We start from the raw sequence: 16,323 nt of genomic DNA on the forward strand, positions 1-16,323 counted from the left end.
GACCGATATCTAAAATGCGCACTGTTATGGACAGCTAACAAGGTTAAATTTTGATCGCAGTCATTTTCTGGCTGATTCTAAAAACTACAGATTTTCGGAATTTTTCACTTTTTTTGAAAGGGGTAACATCACAAATTTTTGCAAAAATTGGTCAAAATAAAAATTTTTTAGGTGTGAGTGCAAATTGATTGGAAATTTAATTACGAGCTCAACAAGGTATGACATTCCATTTTAAGACCTATACTTTTTTTGTTTCGCCCAAAATACTGATATTTTTTGGGCGGAAAATTAGGATCCTAGATTTTGGCAAAAAATCGATATTTTTCTTGGACCTTTTTTGCGGTAACTTGGTCAAAAATGGTCCGAAATCTAAAAGATGCACTGTTTTGGACAGCTAACAAGCTAGATAATTGATCGCAATAATTTTCTGACTGATATCGAAAACTTAAAATTTTCGCTAATTTTCACTTTTTTTACAAGGGGTAGTATCGTCTATTTTTGCAAAAATTGGTCAAAAATAAAATTTTTTAGGTATGAATGCCAATCGATTGGAAATTTAATTACGAGTTCAACAAGGTATGACATTCCATTTTTAGACAATTACTTTTTTTGTTTCGCCCAAAATACTGATATTTTTGATTCAAAAAACCACACATTTTCGAAATGTTTCCTTTTTCTCACAATACTGATAAAAATGAAAAAAATATAACCTTTATAGCCATCCAGTAATGCTTATTTAAAATTTATTACATGTATATGTATGTATGTATTAAAATGTATATAATTTGTATTCGAGAAAACTTTTAGTGATGTACCACTTTCATTTAGGGTTTCAAGGGATTTGGGCTTTAGTATATTCGTCCAGAAACGGTTACTGCAGAAAGGTTAAGGTCTTTCTTATGTCATTTTACATATGAAGATGAATGGTGAGCAGTCGTTCTCAATTCGAAATATAACTCAAACCTATCAGTCAACTCTCTGTTGTGAATATAAAACTTGTTCTGAGAAGAAACGAAATTCTCTTTAATTTTGTTTTTGGTTTCCTCTCGTGCTCTTTTCATTGCTCTTTACTTTTAGTCGTGGTTGTGAGTTTTAGAGTGGACATTATCATTTCCCTATCTTCAAGTACATTGATTTGAAAATGAAATCTTCGATTTTAAGGTCTACACATAAAAGAGTGTAAAGGTGATCTTGAAATTCACAGGTAAATAATACAGGTGTTATGTTTACAAAATATTTCTTGATTTGCCTCTTTTCGATCAAGTAACAAGGCGTACAAAGTTAAAAATGAAACGGAAATTAAATTAAATTTCGAAAAAGTAAGTGCGGTTGCGGTCCACCCTGGTGTGAGCCAATTTCGTGTAGGAACAAAAGTCTTCCGATCCCCTCGAAACTTTTAGATGTACATTCCAATGCACTTTAAAACCGCTTAAGGTCTGATCTGTTTTTACTCTCAATTGAAATCGCTCTCTCTTATCTACACATTTCCATAAGAATTATATATTTTTTCTCTTGTTAAAATATAAAGGATTAAGAGCAACTTTTTTTTTTTAATTTTATTTTACTTAAAAAAGTGTTGTTCTATTGTGTCCTGATCTTTAAATTTTTGTTCCTGCTTAGGACGAAAGGTCACTTTGCGAAGAAACACTATAAACATTTACTACCCATTGTATTAAAAAGTAAACAATTTCTTTTCCACATTTTATTAAGCTTGAATTCAAGTTAAGTTGGTCTTGTATGTACATTTAGTAACCGGAACTCTGGCCGCAAGGAGCTGGAGTCAAAACGCTCAAACAGCTGAATACATAGCGTTTGGCGCACGGTGGTAAGGGAATTGAAGCGCCGCGATAAGCTGGCGCAGGAGCAGCAGATCCATAGCCGGCAGTCCTTGCCATACCAAGGATGATATGGTCCATGTGGGAACGAGCGTATCCCGAAGATTTCGAGGCAGGAGCCGAATAACCGGAAGCAGCAGCTGAGGACTTCGACGCTGAATATCCCGCGGACGATGGAGCTGAATAGGATGATCCAGACGATGCAGGGGCTGAATAACCGGATGATGCAGGTGCTGAGTACGATTTCGCTGGAGCAGCAGACGATGAATATGCTGATGCGGGTGCTGAATATCCAGATGGTGCGGGAGAACCGACAGGTGCTGAATAAGACGGAGCGGAATAAGATGGAGCAGCCGGAGCTGAATAAGATGGAGCAGCAGGAGCTGAGTAAGATGGAGCAGCAGGAGCTGAATAAGATGGAGCAGCAGGAGCTGAATAAGATGGAGTAGCAGGAGCTGAATAAGATGGAGCAGCCGGAGCTGAATAAGATGGAGCAGCAGGAGCTGAATAAGATGGAGCAGCCGGAGCTGAATAAGATGGAGGAGCAGGAGCTGAATAAGATGGGGCAGCTGGTGCGGAGTATGAGGGAGCAGCGGGTGCAGAGTATGATGGAGCGGCTGGGGCTGAATATGATGGAGGAGCTGGTGCGGAGTATGAGGGAGCAGCGGGTGCAGAGTATGAGGGAGCCGCTGGTGCGGAGTATGATGGAGCGGCTGGAGCTGAGTAAGATGGAGCGCTTGGAGCGGAATAAGATGGACCCTTGGGTGCCGAATAACTTGGCGCAGGAGAAGCTGAATATCCAGATGAGGCAGAGGATGAATACCCAGATGGTGCGGGCGCTGAATACGATGGAGCGGCAGGTGCTGAATAAGATGGTGCTGAGGGAGCTGAATACGACGGGGCAGCAGGAACTGAATAAGATGGCGCAGCAGGTGCCGAGTATGAAGGACCAGCCGGTACTGAATATGATTGAGCGGGAGATGAATAAGAAGGTGCAGCAGGCGCTGAATAGCTGGTTGGTGCTGGTGCTGAATAAGATTGAGCTGGAGCTGCAGGTGCTGAGTATGACGGGGCAGCAGGCTCTGAATAGCTGGGTGGCGCAGGCGCTGAATACGATTGAGCTGGAGCTGCAGGTGCTGAGTATGACGGGGCAGCAGGAGCTGAATAGCTGGCTGATGCAGGTGCTGAATACGAGGGAGCTGCAGGTGCTGAATAGCCCGATGATGCAGGTGCTGAATACGATTGAGCTGGAGCAGCAGGAGCTGAATAAGCTGGTGAATAAGCCGGGGCAGCAGGAGCGGAGTATCCTTGCTCCTTCGGCGCTGAATAGCTGGACTGCGAATTGTAAACGACCGGAGTGGCATACGCCTGCGACGGAATTTCTCTAGTGTATCTCTCATCGTAGTCGAGTTCCGACTGCGCGAAGCCCTCGTTGAAATCCTCATTCCTGGTGGACGGAAGCGCTAACGCGGTGGCCAAAAGGCAACCAGCGGCCACCAAGATAAGTTGTCGTCGTCCACACATTGCTAACTAACTATTGACTAGTGCTTCGGGAAATGGCTCTGGTTTTATATGGCCAAGAGAAAAACAGATCAGCGAAATTTTCCAACTCACCAAGAATATTTTGCAATCGCGGTTTGTTGCTGGTTATATTCTGCATTGGGAGCGGTTCCAATTAAATTCGCTGGATTCGATCGTTTTCGAGACACTTTCATTTTTACCGCGAATAGTTGAGTTGGCGCTGAGTTTGGAAAGCTTATCAAAACTATTTTTAATACCCTTCATTTATGGAGTTCGTAACAAATATTATCTTAATGCTATCATCCATGTCAAAAATGTCTACATACACTTTTTGTATTTATCAATATTTATAATAATCTTGTGAAATGTATTATTTATTTTTATTGAACCCCAAATAACTCGAAAAGAAAAGAGTATGCAAAGTAATTAGTTTAATCATGTCAGCACTTTTGCTAAAAACTCGGCCATTAATGGAATGCTGAGCTGTCAATATGTGGGTTAAAATGCTTTTTTAATATAAAGTATTCAATTATTAGCTACATATGTATGTATGTAACAGTTTGAACATTGAACTGAGTAAAATATTTGTTGCGGTTCTCACTTTCTTGTTAAAACAATTAAGGTCAAAATATTGAATGAATATCAATATGTGGGTTGAAATGCTTTTTTAATACAAAATATTAAATTATTAGCTACATACGTATGTAACAATTTGTACAGTTTTGTACAGTTTAAACTGAGTAAAATATTTGTTCCTGTTCTTACTTTCTTGTTAAACCAATAAAGGTCAAAATATTGAAATGAATTACTTGTGCATTTTTTGTTATTTTTTCCACAATAAAGGGAAGTTTTTTGTTAAGTATTGGTCCCCAAACTTAAAAGCTCTAAAAGCACGCAATTTAAAAACAAGCAGTGCGAGCGCTAAACACTGCTTTCCGATAAACACAGATATCGATTGTTTCATCGATTGCTATCGCCCGGGAATCAACACGTCAACGCTTTCTTCCTATTCTTCGCGTGCCGCCGCTCTTCTTCTTCCTCGTCGCGGCGACTCTTTTTTATTCCGAGAGAGCCCCCATCTCCCATCTTGCACACTTACGCTGAGGCTATCTCCCTTTTTTACTGACACTTACGCACTTACGTTTTGCCGACACTTACGTTTTTCTTACGTGTGAACAGCAAATATCGATACGATATTTTTTCAAAATACAACAACCCTAGTCGCCAAATAAATCAGTCCGTGTTCGCGGCGACTCTTTTTTATTCCGATTTTTTATTTTCGATTGTATCGAATCGCACTCGACGTGTGAATTTTGTGAATTGAATAATTAATAACTATTTGCTTGTTGGTGAATTAAAGTCGATTTGATTGGCCGCCAGTAAAAACTCGCGAGGGACAGCTGGAAGCGACGAACAAAACGGGACACGTAAGTGGAAAGCGGTGCTTGACTGGAAAGATGGAAAGAGGGGCGTTGGGCAGGGGGTGCGGGGGCGCAGACAGCTGCTTGCGTTGCAAAAAAAGAAGGGACGAAGAAAGAAGTAAAAGAGAAAGAATTGCGGAAGAAATGTGGAATTAGAAAAGGTTATTGCTCTCTCCGGCGATTTTCATCAAAAAACTACTGGAATTACTTACCATTAAATTACACCGGTAAACTCTATAGAAGGTCCATTAATTATACACATATCATTATTAGGCTGCCACATGAGCATTACTTTTCTACGGGTAATCCAGTTTTATATTCAGTTCTATACAAAATGCGTGCAAAACTGGTAAAAATCGAAATAATACTTAAGTTTAATTGAGCTGAATTAAAAAAAAAAATCAACAAAATATATTTTATGCTGCAGATGGCCCCAAGTTGATAAAGTGTGATTTTTGAGGATACAAGTTTCGGCAAACATAATATTTAAATGAATGTAAACATTTTATCATTATAAGCCAGAGTGTCACTAAGTTTGTATTACAAATTTTGAAGCTTGGCTAAATTCATGGTCCTTCAGTTTAGTTCTGGAAAGATCTGCCAAAGGTGTCTTGATTAAGGTCTAGAAAGATCTACCAGTTTCTGGAGAAAATCATTCTTTAAAGAGCTCTACCAACTCTCTAATCAGTCCACCTTTTTGTCTCCCACACAGACCATGAAACTCGTGCTCTTATTGAGCGCCCTGCTGGCGGGGATCGCCCTTTCCCAGGGAGCCGCCGTGATGTCCGTGGATCTGGGCACCGAGTGGATGAAGGTGGGCGTCGTCTCGCCCGGCGTGCCCATGGAAATCGCCCTGAACCGCGAATCCAAGCGCAAGACCCCAGCCATCCTGGCCTTCCGCGATGGAGTGCGAACCATTGGCGAGGATGCCCAGACCATTGGCATCAAGGATCCCAACTCGGCCTATGGTTATCTTTTGGATCTGCTGGGCAAAACGGTGGATAACCCCATTGTGGATTTGTATAAGTAAGTAAGTGGGCTGCTGTGGGCCACGTCATTGTTGGGAATCAATAACTTATCACTAAATCACACATATTTTTGGTTTTTAGGAAACGCTTTCCATACTACAACATTGTGGGCGATCCGGAGCGCAATACCGTGGTCTTCCGCAAGAGCGATACCGAAGAGTTCTCCGTGGAGGAGCTGGTGGCCCAGATGCTGGTCAAGGCCAAACAATTTGCCCAGGAATCCGTACAGCAGCCCATTACCGAGTGCGTTCTGACCGTGCCCGGCTATTTTGGCCAAGCCGAAAGGGAGGCCCTGTTGTCGGCGGCTCAATTGGCCAACCTGAAGGTGCTCCAACTGATCAACGACTATGCGGCGGTGGCCCTTAACTACGGTGTCTTCCATCGCGGCGAAATCAACGAAACGGCTCAGTACTTCCTCTTCTACGACATGGGCGCCTATAAGACCTCGGCCGCTGTGGTCAGCTATCAGTTGGTGAAGGACAAACAGACCAAGGAGATTAATCCTGTGGTCCAAGTTCTCGGCGTTGGCTATGATCGCACCCTGGGTGGCCTGGAGATCCAGTTGAGACTGCGCGACTACCTGGCCCAGGAGTTTAATGCTCTGAAAAAGACCAAAACCGATGTGACCAAACACCCCAAGGCTCTGGCCAAACTTTTCAAGGAGGCTGGTCGCCTAAAGAACGTTCTGTCTGCCAATACAGAGTTCTTTGCCCAAATCGAGAACCTGCTGGAGGACATTGACTTTAAGTTGACCGTTTCCCGCGAGAAGTTGGAGCAGATCTGCGAGGATCTTTGGCCCAGGGCCACCAAGCCACTGGAACAGGCCTTGGCTTCGTCGCACCTCAGTTTGGATGTGATCAACCAGGTGATATTGTTCGGAGGCGGCACTCGAGTCCCGCGTGTCCAGGAGACCATCAAGGCTCTTATTAAGCAGGAACTGGGCAAGAATCTGAATGCCGATGAGTCGGCCACCATGGGCGCCGTTTATAAGGCAGCCGACTTATCCGCCGGCTTCAAAGTCAAGAAGTTTGTGGTCAAGGACGCCACGCTGTTCCCCCTGCAAGTGTCCTTTGAGCGGGATCCGGGCGAGGGTGCTGCCGTCAAGCAGGTGAAACGCGTCCTGTTCGCCCTGATGAACCCCTACCCCCAGAAGAAGGTCATCACTTTCAACAAGCACACGGACGACTTTGAGTTCTATGTGAACTACGCCGATTTGGATCGTTATAGCAAGGAAGAGATCGCCGCTTTGGGCAGCTTGAATGTGACTAAGGTGCAGCTAAAGCAGGTTAAGGAACTGCTGGAGAAATCCAAGAAGGAACTGGTGGACAACAAGGGCATCAAAGCCTACTTCTACCTAGATGACTCTGGCATTTTCCGCTGCACGGGCGTGGAGTATGTTTACGAAAAGCAAAAGCCCGAGGAAGATGCGGATGATGACAGCACGTTGTCCAAGTTGGGCAGCACTTTGAGTAAGCTGTTCACCAAGGACGGTGAGGAGGAGAAGAAGGAGGACTCGGAGCAGGGAGAGGAGCCATCCAATGCTGGTGACGACTCGACCAAAACGGATGAGACTGAGAAGGCAAAGGAGGAGGCCAGCAGCAAGGAGCAAAAGTCTGAGGAGAACGGCAAGCAGGAGGCTGAGGCCAAAAACGACACCATCAAGCTGGTGACTGTCAAGTCCCCGGTGAACTATGAATCCCAAACGCAGTTCACTGTTCCTCTGGCCGGTTCCGGTTATGAGAGCTCGGTGGCCAAACTGGCTGCCATCAACAAGGCTGAGGAGCAACGTGTCCGCTTGGAGTCTGCCTTTAATGCCCTCGAAGCCCACATCATTGAAGTGCAACAGAAATTGGACGAAGATTCGTATGCCAAGTGTGCCACCGCCGAGGAGAAGGAGAAACTCTTGGCCGAGTGCAGCACCTTGGGTGAATGGCTGTACGAGGATCTAGAGGATCCCAAGGCGGAAATCTACGAGGAAAAACTGGCGCAGCTGAAAAAGCTCTCCAACGTCTTTTTGGCCCGTCACTGGGAGCATGAGGAGCGACCGGAGGCCATTAAGGCCCTCAAGGGCATGATTGATGGCGCCGAAAAGTTCCTCATCACCGGACGCAATCTCACCAAAGACACCAATCCCGAAAAGGACGTCTTCACCCAGGTGGAAATCGAAACGTTGGACAAAGTTATAACCGAAACCAACGTTTGGCTAAAAACGGAGACGGCAGCCCAGAAGAAGCTGGCCAAGAACGCAGATATCCGGCTGACTGTCAAGGATATCACAGACAAGATGAGCCTGCTGGATCGCGAGGTCAAGTACTTGGTTAACAAGATTAAGATCTGGAAGCCCAAGGTGAAGCCGGCTGCTGAGAAGGACAAGAAGAAGGAGGAGGAGGTGGTGGCCTCCGGAAGCGGCGATGGCACCAAGGCGGAGGAGGAGGCAGAGGCCAAGGCCGAGGAACAGCAGGAACAGCCGGAAAAGGAGCAGCAGGAGCCGGTGGAGGAGATTACTCCCACGCCCACAGAGGAGGAGGAGGCCAAGACACCGCACAGTGAGCTCTAAGGAGCCGGATTACGAGGACTGGAGGATTAAGAGCATCCGGAGCAGCATAAAGCCAAGTGCCTGTCTTAGGATTCGAAGGAGGATTCAAATCTGGGGGTTACACAGGGGGAAAAAGACGGCAAATGGCCACGAATCGGGGGCGTCTTAATTTCTATTAATTTTTTTAGCTAAAGTCGGGGTTAAATTATGCTACTTCTAATCTAAAACAAAAAACAAAAACGACACACAAAATAATGTAAACCGTAACTAAACTAAATGTAAAAACCATTTTCCATTTCCATACCATTCCGCATAGGAAATACAAGACTTGAAGAAGTACTCACACGACCCCTCTATATATCCACTATATCTTATTGATCTATTGTAGCGAAAGTAGCAAAACGAATTGGGCGGGGAGCCGAGTTAAGATCGTAATAAATCTGAAATCGTCAAGAACGTGAGAGAAGCTAATAAAGTTTGTATTGTGTTGTAATCGGATTGGCCTTCTTACCCAAGCTGTTTTTGTTTTTTAAAAACGGTGCGAAAGATTTAGATGACTATTATACATTATTTATTTAGATAAATGTAATGTAGCTTGTTTAGGGTGACAATGATGTTATAAGATGATGTAAGGTTTGGATTTTGTTGCAGAATATAATTATTAAAGAGGGCAGGGCAGTTGATTATTGTGTTCGAAGTGTGAGCATACTATCCAAAAAATATTCACAATTTTTAAAATTTGCCGCCTAAGTGCAGGTAGGTTGACTTAAATACCTAAATTACTAAAAGTGTAACTTTGGTTTGGAATTGTATAATTTCATAGATTTTTGGTACTGAAATGTTCAGCTTACAATTTACATTTATAAACTTTACATATCACTTTTAGTGATTTTAAAAAGACCTAAAATATAACGATTAATATTTATTTTCATTCAAAATATCGATATATTGATATTTTTATATATTCACATCCCTATAGCGCAGGTCCATTAACAGCAATGTTAGAAAATATCGTATCTTAACATTTCTTTTAAAAGGAGAGGAGAGCAAAGTCGAAATCAGCTGGTGTGACCAGCCGCTGCGAAAAGTAGAAAATATAAATACCCTGGTCTGTCCATTTCGCGTTTTTTATTTCACGGGCGATTTTCTCACTATAAATTATAAAATATCAAAAATATATTTTAATAAAATACCGATATTTGATATCAGGTGAACAAATATCACGATATTAATATTTATTTTTATTCAAAAATATCGATTTATTGATATTTTGATATATTTTTCACATCCCTAGTTGTTGGTAAAAAAAAGGTAAAGCGGGCGGACGTGCGTGGAAACTGAAACTAAATTAAACTCTTCGTGAAATTTTCGTGTGTTATTTTTCTTTTTTTATTGTCTTTTTTTCTGGGAAATTCACCCAGCTGCTGTTTTGCTCACAAATACACGCGCAAGTGTGCCTGTGTGTGCGATGAGAGTTGCTGTTTCTTGTGCCCGTTTTTCCCGTGTGTCTGTGTCTCTTTCTGTGCCCCGTGTTCCGTGCAAACAAAGGATTTGTTCTTGGGGCTCCGTTAGTTTTAGTTGTTAGTTGTTTGCTTTGGTCGCCTAAATATTGATAAATGATTAAAAAGCCAAGTTGCAGACTGCGTTTAAGTGTGTGCGAGGTGCCAGTGAGTGTGTGTGTGTGTATGCAATGCTGAAAACGCAGACTATGAGGAGGGGAAGGAGGAGAGATGGATGAAAAAGAAACAGGAGGTGGGGACAAGCAGAGCAAAGAGTGTGGCGGGGGGAAAACAGTTATGCAGCTGTGCACAGTGGAGCCTCGGCAAAAAATTGGCTCAGTTTTCGATTTCCGATTGCCCATACTTGACACTTTCCTCTTTGTCATGGATTTTCTTCATCTGTCTCCATTTTTCTTTCAACGCGAGCTTTTTCTGTGTAGAAATTTCCCGTGTGAGCACACGAAAATAACAAACGCAGCAGAAAAGGCAGACGACGAAAGGGGGGCTAGGAGATAAACGCAAAATTTGTTGTTTTTTTTTTCTTTTTCGCCGATTTCCAATCGGTTTTTCGATGAGTTCCGATCGTTGCGTAGGCAAGAAGGGAAAGAAGACCTGCTGTGCGAGTGAGAGGGGGCTAGCAATTTGCACAAGTGTGTGTGTCAGGTCTTGTCTGCTGTGCCTGTGTGTGTGTAAGCCATTTGTTGTTTTTGTTTTGGCTAGCTAGCAACAACAATAATAATAATACAAATGTTAAGAACAAACCAAGTGAAACACGTGTTTAAAACTCAATTTGCAGTTAAAACCCCCCAGGACAAGCCAACAAACAATAAACTCAACAGAAAAAAGCAAACGAAAAGAAAACGGTCATAAGTCGAAGTCGGAAAAATCAAAGTGCAAAACTGAACGCCAAAAAAAGTTGAGAGTGCGAGCGAGACAGCGCATGCTGGGCGCCGCAGGAGCTGAAGAAGAAGCAGTGAGAGTGAAGTTAACTGGAAGTGGTGTGGAAAGAGGAGAGCGAGAAGAGAGAGCCAGGCGGAAGGGAAACAACAAAGAACAACCAGGCGGCGACGACACAAACGCAAAATAGTCGCCCTTTCAATCTACCTCCAAGCATAAGCAAAACTTTATTCTAAAAATCACAATAACTAAAATAAGCACCGAAATTCATACATATACATATATAAAAAGTGGAAATCGTAAACGCAAAACGGAACAGCGCCATCTAGTGTCGGCGAGTCCAAGCAGCAGCTGACAGACAGAAAGAGACCGCAAAGAGGGGAGCAAACAACAAATACAAGCTTTCTTCGCCTGGAAGTCGAAGAGAAAGAGCGTCAGAGAGGGGGGAGTCGGCTCCCGAAAACCCCACGAACCACAAAAATAAACTCCACTTGGACCACAATAATAATCACAATAGCCAAGTAAGAGCCAAAAAACAAAAACAATAAAGGAAGCCCAGACCAGTTGCCTTTGAAGCCCGCCACAAGATGGCGTGCCTTAACACCCTGAAGCAGGAAATCAAAACGTTGGAGAAGATCTTCCCGAAGAATCACGAGCGCTTTCAGATCCTCAATTCCAGCGTCGACGAACTGCTCTGCCGGTTCATCGACAAGAATGGAAAGCGCTACGATATCCATGCCAACATAACGGTAAGTCGCCCATGATTTTTGACTTTCCCACACAGTGAAAAAATGGGGATTACTTTCAAGGATTATTTAGTTTTGTGACATCTTCAAAACCCTAAGCTTGTAAAAAGTAATCTTTAACACACATTTCCATTAAGTGCACAACCCAAGCTCAGTGTCTGACTCATTTGCGAGCAAAAGAAATGCAAATTCAGCCAGATTCCCAATGGATTTCTAACAAGTTTCTCCATGAAAGTGACCTTCTCGGCAATTTTAAATATAATTTTCGCAACAAGCTCGCCATCAAGTTCAAACGATTACAGCTTTGAAGGGGCACGGATTTGTTTTTCTTTCTGTGTATCTGGCTTAAAATGTATCGTTATCGATAGATAGGGGTATTGGAGTAGGGCTATCATAGCGCAGTGTTTACAAATGATTTGGGGTTGGGGGAGGTAACCATCCACTGTTTGACCCAGCACTTTTATTGCCCCCTCGTTCACACCCCTTCCCCTCTTTTTATCCCCAATGCAACGATAACTTTATTTATATTGTGATTGTATAGGTTTCTATATATAGCAGGTCTAGAAAGTGGTCCGAGTTTTAAAGCCTGGTGCTAATGATTCGAACACCTTACATTTGTAGACTAAAATAACCCTTATTTCGATATGTTTGTTTATCCCATAAATATTTGAATACTGATTACTGACATTTGATCAAAATCTATGATAAAAATGTTTTGAGTAAATATGAATATGATGTTTAAATATATTTCTTTTCATAAGTTGATTTTTTATAATCCTCATTATTTTTCTGTTTTGGCAACCCTAAGTTTTTCCTTTCTTCCTTTAAATAGTGCCTTCCTTATTCTTCTCTTCAATTTTACTTTATCGTTTATCCTTCTCTTTCTTTCCCGCTTATGCGTGTTTATATATGTGAAGATTAAGATTTGTGCCGATTCTTTATTCCCACGCTGCTCAGTTGAGATGGGATATTCATATGTATCTGTTTAGTATATGTGTGTGTGTGGTAGTCGATGCCCTTTGGCCGCTCTCTTTGTGCTCTTCCTTTTGTTTTTGGCGAATTTAGACTGATCCTTCCAATGGCTGCTATAGGAAATGTTCTTGGAATTAATATTTAAAAACATGGATTTTGTCTACATTTTTCCAATGGATGTCCCAATTGCTTCAATTCTTTGCGTTATAAAGTGAGGTGTGATTCATTGCACCCGTTGACGATTACGATCATCGGTTGCCAAGCTGTCCCATCTGTTTTCTGTCTTCTGTGATCACTGATCCCCGCTTGGTTCAACGATCTAATTAAAGGTTATAATTTCGTACTTGTTGTGGGGTTTCGGTTCTCCATCGCGTTTATTATTTGTTTATTTACAAGTGCATGCAAAGTAGCCCCGACGACGACGACGAAAAATTCACCTGAGAACGGCAAAAAACGAGTACGGGAACGAGAATGGAAATAAGAGGGATCTTTTGTCTGTGTCCAATTGTCGAGTGCAAAGTAAAAGTCCTTGACCCACCCCACACACGCGATTTGTAAGGCCCACCCCCTTTGGTTAGAAACACAGTAGATCCCCAATAAAACCTACGAGCTTCAGGGCCAAGTCTCTTCTCGTGTTCTCAGTGACTACTGATACTCAAGTATCAAGAAGTATATTTCTTAGGTATTTTTTCATTGGGAAAGTCAGGCTTTATCAGCTTATTGGCGACAAGTCCGATAATCTTTGGCAATATTTGATCTTATCTAGACGGGTTATCAACGAGAACACTTGTTCCCAAAAATCCAAGTGTCCCAAGCTAATGTAACTAATTTGTATGTTCTTGGGTCATTCCGCAGGAAACCTATCCCTCATCGCCACCAGTTTGGTTCGCCGAGAGCGAGGAGACGAGCGTCACAAATGCTGTTCAAATACTTAGCAATACAAATGGACGTGATAATCACGTGATTAATCAGGTGAAAACCCCAATAACCCTATAACCAATAGCCCTACATATTTTTCGTCCAAATAAGAATGATTATAATAATGATAACCTTTGATATGTGCAGGTGGGCATACTGCTTCGCGAGCTGTGCCGACTACACAACGTTCCACTGCCACCCGACATCGATAATTTGGCCCTGCCGCTGCAAACGCCGCCACCATCCGCTTCTCCACTCCGCTGCGAGCAGAGGCCAGGAGGCGGTGGAGCGGGGGGCGGGGGCGGACCACATGGCAACGAAGAGACCGATTCGGATCAGGAGGAGATCGAGGATCCCATCGGCGAGAGCGAACAGGAGAGCGAGGGCGACGAGGACTTGCCGCTGGAAATGGATGATGTACGAAGTACAAACAAGGTGCGCTATAGCTGCAGGATAGGATGTGCTAGCTATATACAGAGCTTCTAAATAATGTCCAGATATTCGTATCGTTTTAGTTGGTTGCTAAAATCATCTTTTAGTTCATAGCCTAATTGCCTTGCAATCAATTCATGTTACCTTCCAAATATTACTTTGTACCTTTATTGTAGTGTCATCGTGTGCAAGGTGGCAATTACGTTTTAAGTACTAAGTCTCCTAGCAAATTGCGTCGAAATCGACAAAATAATTATATTCGTTGCAATCGAATTTGAGTTAATACTGCATAGCTGCCAATTACTTTTGGATTTGTTTGAAAATTGCTTTGGAACAATTTACTTTAAGTCGAATCAATATTTGCATTTGTATTACAAGAAAATTGGTGATACTTTTACATTGACCTGAAATTGTAAATTTACTGGGTATATAGAAGGATAATTAAGAATTTATTTTGAATATTAAATTTGCAGAAGGACGACATGGAAGTGGAACACCTAGCAACTCTAGAAAGACTGCGTCAAAGTCAAAGACAAGACTATCTAAAAGTGAGTTCAATGATACTTGACAATAGAACGTGTTATATATTGAATGTTTCGATTGGTTCGTTTCTAGGGTTCCGTTTCGGGCTCCGTACAGGCAACCGATCGCTTGATGAAGGAACTACGTGATATTTATCGATCGGACGCCTTCAAAAAGAACATGTATTCTATTGAGCTCGTCAACGAGTCGATTTACGAGTGGAACATACGCCTCAAGTCTGTCGATCCCGACAGTCCGCTGCACAGTGATCTGTTGATGCTCAAGGAGAAGGAGGGCAAGGACAGCATACTGCTGAATATACTCTTCAAGGAGACGTATCCCTTCGAGCCGCCATTTGTGCGCGTCGTCCATCCGATTATCTCAGGTGGGATTTCATTGGTCGGTCTTGCCGGCCAATGAGAAAATGAGTAAATCTAGGGCTTTAACTTGAATGTTTGTTTTACTTCCAAGGCGGATATGTGCTCATCGGCGGTGCCATCTGCATGGAACTACTGACCAAACAAGGCTGGAGCTCGGCCTACACCGTGGAGGCGGTAATAATGCAAATTGCAGCCACCCTCGTCAAGGGGAAGGCGCGCATCCAGTTTGGGGCCACCAAAGTATGTGAAACTCGTAACATTTAATTCGGAAACACAATCACTTGTTACCATCTCCCATTAACAGGCACTGACCCAGGGTCAATATAGTTTGGCTCGAGCCCAGCAGAGCTTCAAATCTCTGGTGCAGATTCACGAAAAGAATGGTAAGCTCTAGAATAACAGACAGGCCAAGCAGAGTATCCAATTAAGAGATTACCCATATTTTGTTCTTTTTACAGGCTGGTTCACACCGCCCAAGGAAGATGGCTAAGACAGAAGAGTCCCCAGACGCACATCCTTTATAGAATAACGCATGCCACAACCAACCCACACATTCATTCATACCCGTCAACATTACCCTATCCACATCCGCCAAGCACACATCCACATCCACAGCCCCCACTCACTGCCGGCTTGATCTGATGACATGTCTGATGTGTCAACTCGTCAGGACCAATTAGGACGAAGCCCCCGAATTCAAGGAGAGGCCCACAATGTTTTGCTTGCTTGCTGCGAAGTCGATGAATGATGCATTCGAGCCTCGAGCCCATCAGCCATTCGCGTATGTTTAGTTGCACGCTTGTAAACCTTATATCGACTAGTTGAACACGCGTTTTGTATTAACGGTTACTGTTCTGTTGCAAGTAAATTCATATGTATATGTCCACTCGTCTTCTCTGTAGTGTGTAGAGTAGTCTTCTAATCAAATCCCGCGGCCCAAATCGTCTATCTTGTACAGAGTCTTGGAAACCGGAGCTGATTGTGAGGGCGCAGTAGCAGAAGTAGCAAAGAAATCAGCAGCCGGAGGGTGTAAAATGTAAAGGCAATATCTGTTATGTATATGAGTATAATTTGTAATTTAAAAGTTGTAAATGTAGTGGCTTCGACAACACCTTCCAAACAAACACCATCCAACACCCGCAACCCCCAAACACTCCAAACACACCACACACACACACACCCCTAAAGTTGTAAACTAGTTAAGACGCCTAACTGTATTCTTATTTTAATTTAACAAATCCGTGGTATCTTATATTTTTTTCTCTTTAACTGGTAAGCAAAAAAAAGAAGCGGCAAGTTGGCAAAAGAGTTGTCGCGACGTCAAGCGGAATAGATATATATATATATATATACCTATACATACATATAAATATAAATATACATAAATATAAAGATATATATTAATATTAGCGCGAGAGTTTAGCTTAAGCAGTATAATACAAAACGATGCGTCGAAGATGAGCAAATTCTAAGTGTAAATTCGTCTTTCCAAATAATCGTAAAATAAAGTAAATCTAAACCTAAAAAAAAAAAATTAAAAAATAAACAGCTAAATCGAGTAGTTGGAGAACGAAAATCGAAAATATTTGCAATTGTAATATGCATTGAAGCAAAAA

The 16,323-nt window shown here is 42.6% G+C and overlaps 3 protein-coding genes across 4 annotated transcripts; 2 read left to right on the forward strand and 1 right to left on the reverse strand.

Moving 5' to 3' along the window:
• Nucleotides 1–1,687: 1,687 nt before the first annotated feature.
• Vml (Vitelline membrane-like) lies at nt 1,688–3,386 on the reverse strand. Its single transcript, XM_070997535.1, has one exon. It carries the CDS (start codon nt 3,357–3,359, stop codon nt 1,746–1,748), a length of 1,614 nt encoding a protein of 537 aa, XP_070853636.1. The 5' UTR covers nt 3,360–3,386; the 3' UTR covers nt 1,688–1,745.
• Nucleotides 3,387–4,563: 1,177 nt separating this feature from the next.
• On the forward strand, nt 4,564–8,834 carry Grp170 (Grp170 co-chaperone). Of its 2 annotated transcripts, none has more exons than XM_017083717.4 (3): nt 4,564–4,783; nt 5,490–5,803; nt 5,887–8,834. In XM_017083717.4, the coding sequence occupies exons 2-3, from the start codon at nt 5,493–5,495 to the stop codon at nt 8,360–8,362; spliced, it is 2,787 nt and encodes a 928-aa protein (XP_016939206.2). In that variant the 5' UTR covers nt 4,564–4,783; nt 5,490–5,492; the 3' UTR covers nt 8,363–8,834. The 2 variants fall into 2 exon arrangements, with proteins under 2 accessions (XP_016939206.2, XP_016939207.2); XM_017083718.4 differs by lacking the exon at nt 4,564–4,783 and adding an exon at nt 4,865–5,004.
• An 856-nt stretch (nt 8,835–9,690) lies between these two features.
• On the forward strand, nt 9,691–15,587 carry LOC108016952 (ubiquitin-conjugating enzyme E2 Q2). The gene is made up of 9 exons (XM_017083887.4): nt 9,691–9,711; nt 10,637–11,486; nt 13,311–13,427; nt 13,521–13,808; nt 14,279–14,353; nt 14,421–14,712; nt 14,799–14,947; nt 15,012–15,090; nt 15,166–15,587. The coding sequence occupies exons 2-9, from the start codon at nt 11,325–11,327 to the stop codon at nt 15,195–15,197; spliced, it is 1,194 nt and encodes a 397-aa protein (XP_016939376.1). The 5' UTR covers nt 9,691–9,711; nt 10,637–11,324; the 3' UTR covers nt 15,198–15,587.
• The last annotated feature ends 736 nt before the right edge of the window (nt 15,588–16,323 follow it).

The sequence above is a fragment of the Drosophila suzukii genome, chromosome X (genome assembly GCF_043229965.1).
Source record: "Drosophila suzukii chromosome X, CBGP_Dsuzu_IsoJpt1.0, whole genome shotgun sequence".
In the NCBI taxonomy this organism is placed as follows: Eukaryota; Metazoa; Arthropoda; class Insecta; order Diptera; family Drosophilidae; genus Drosophila; species Drosophila suzukii.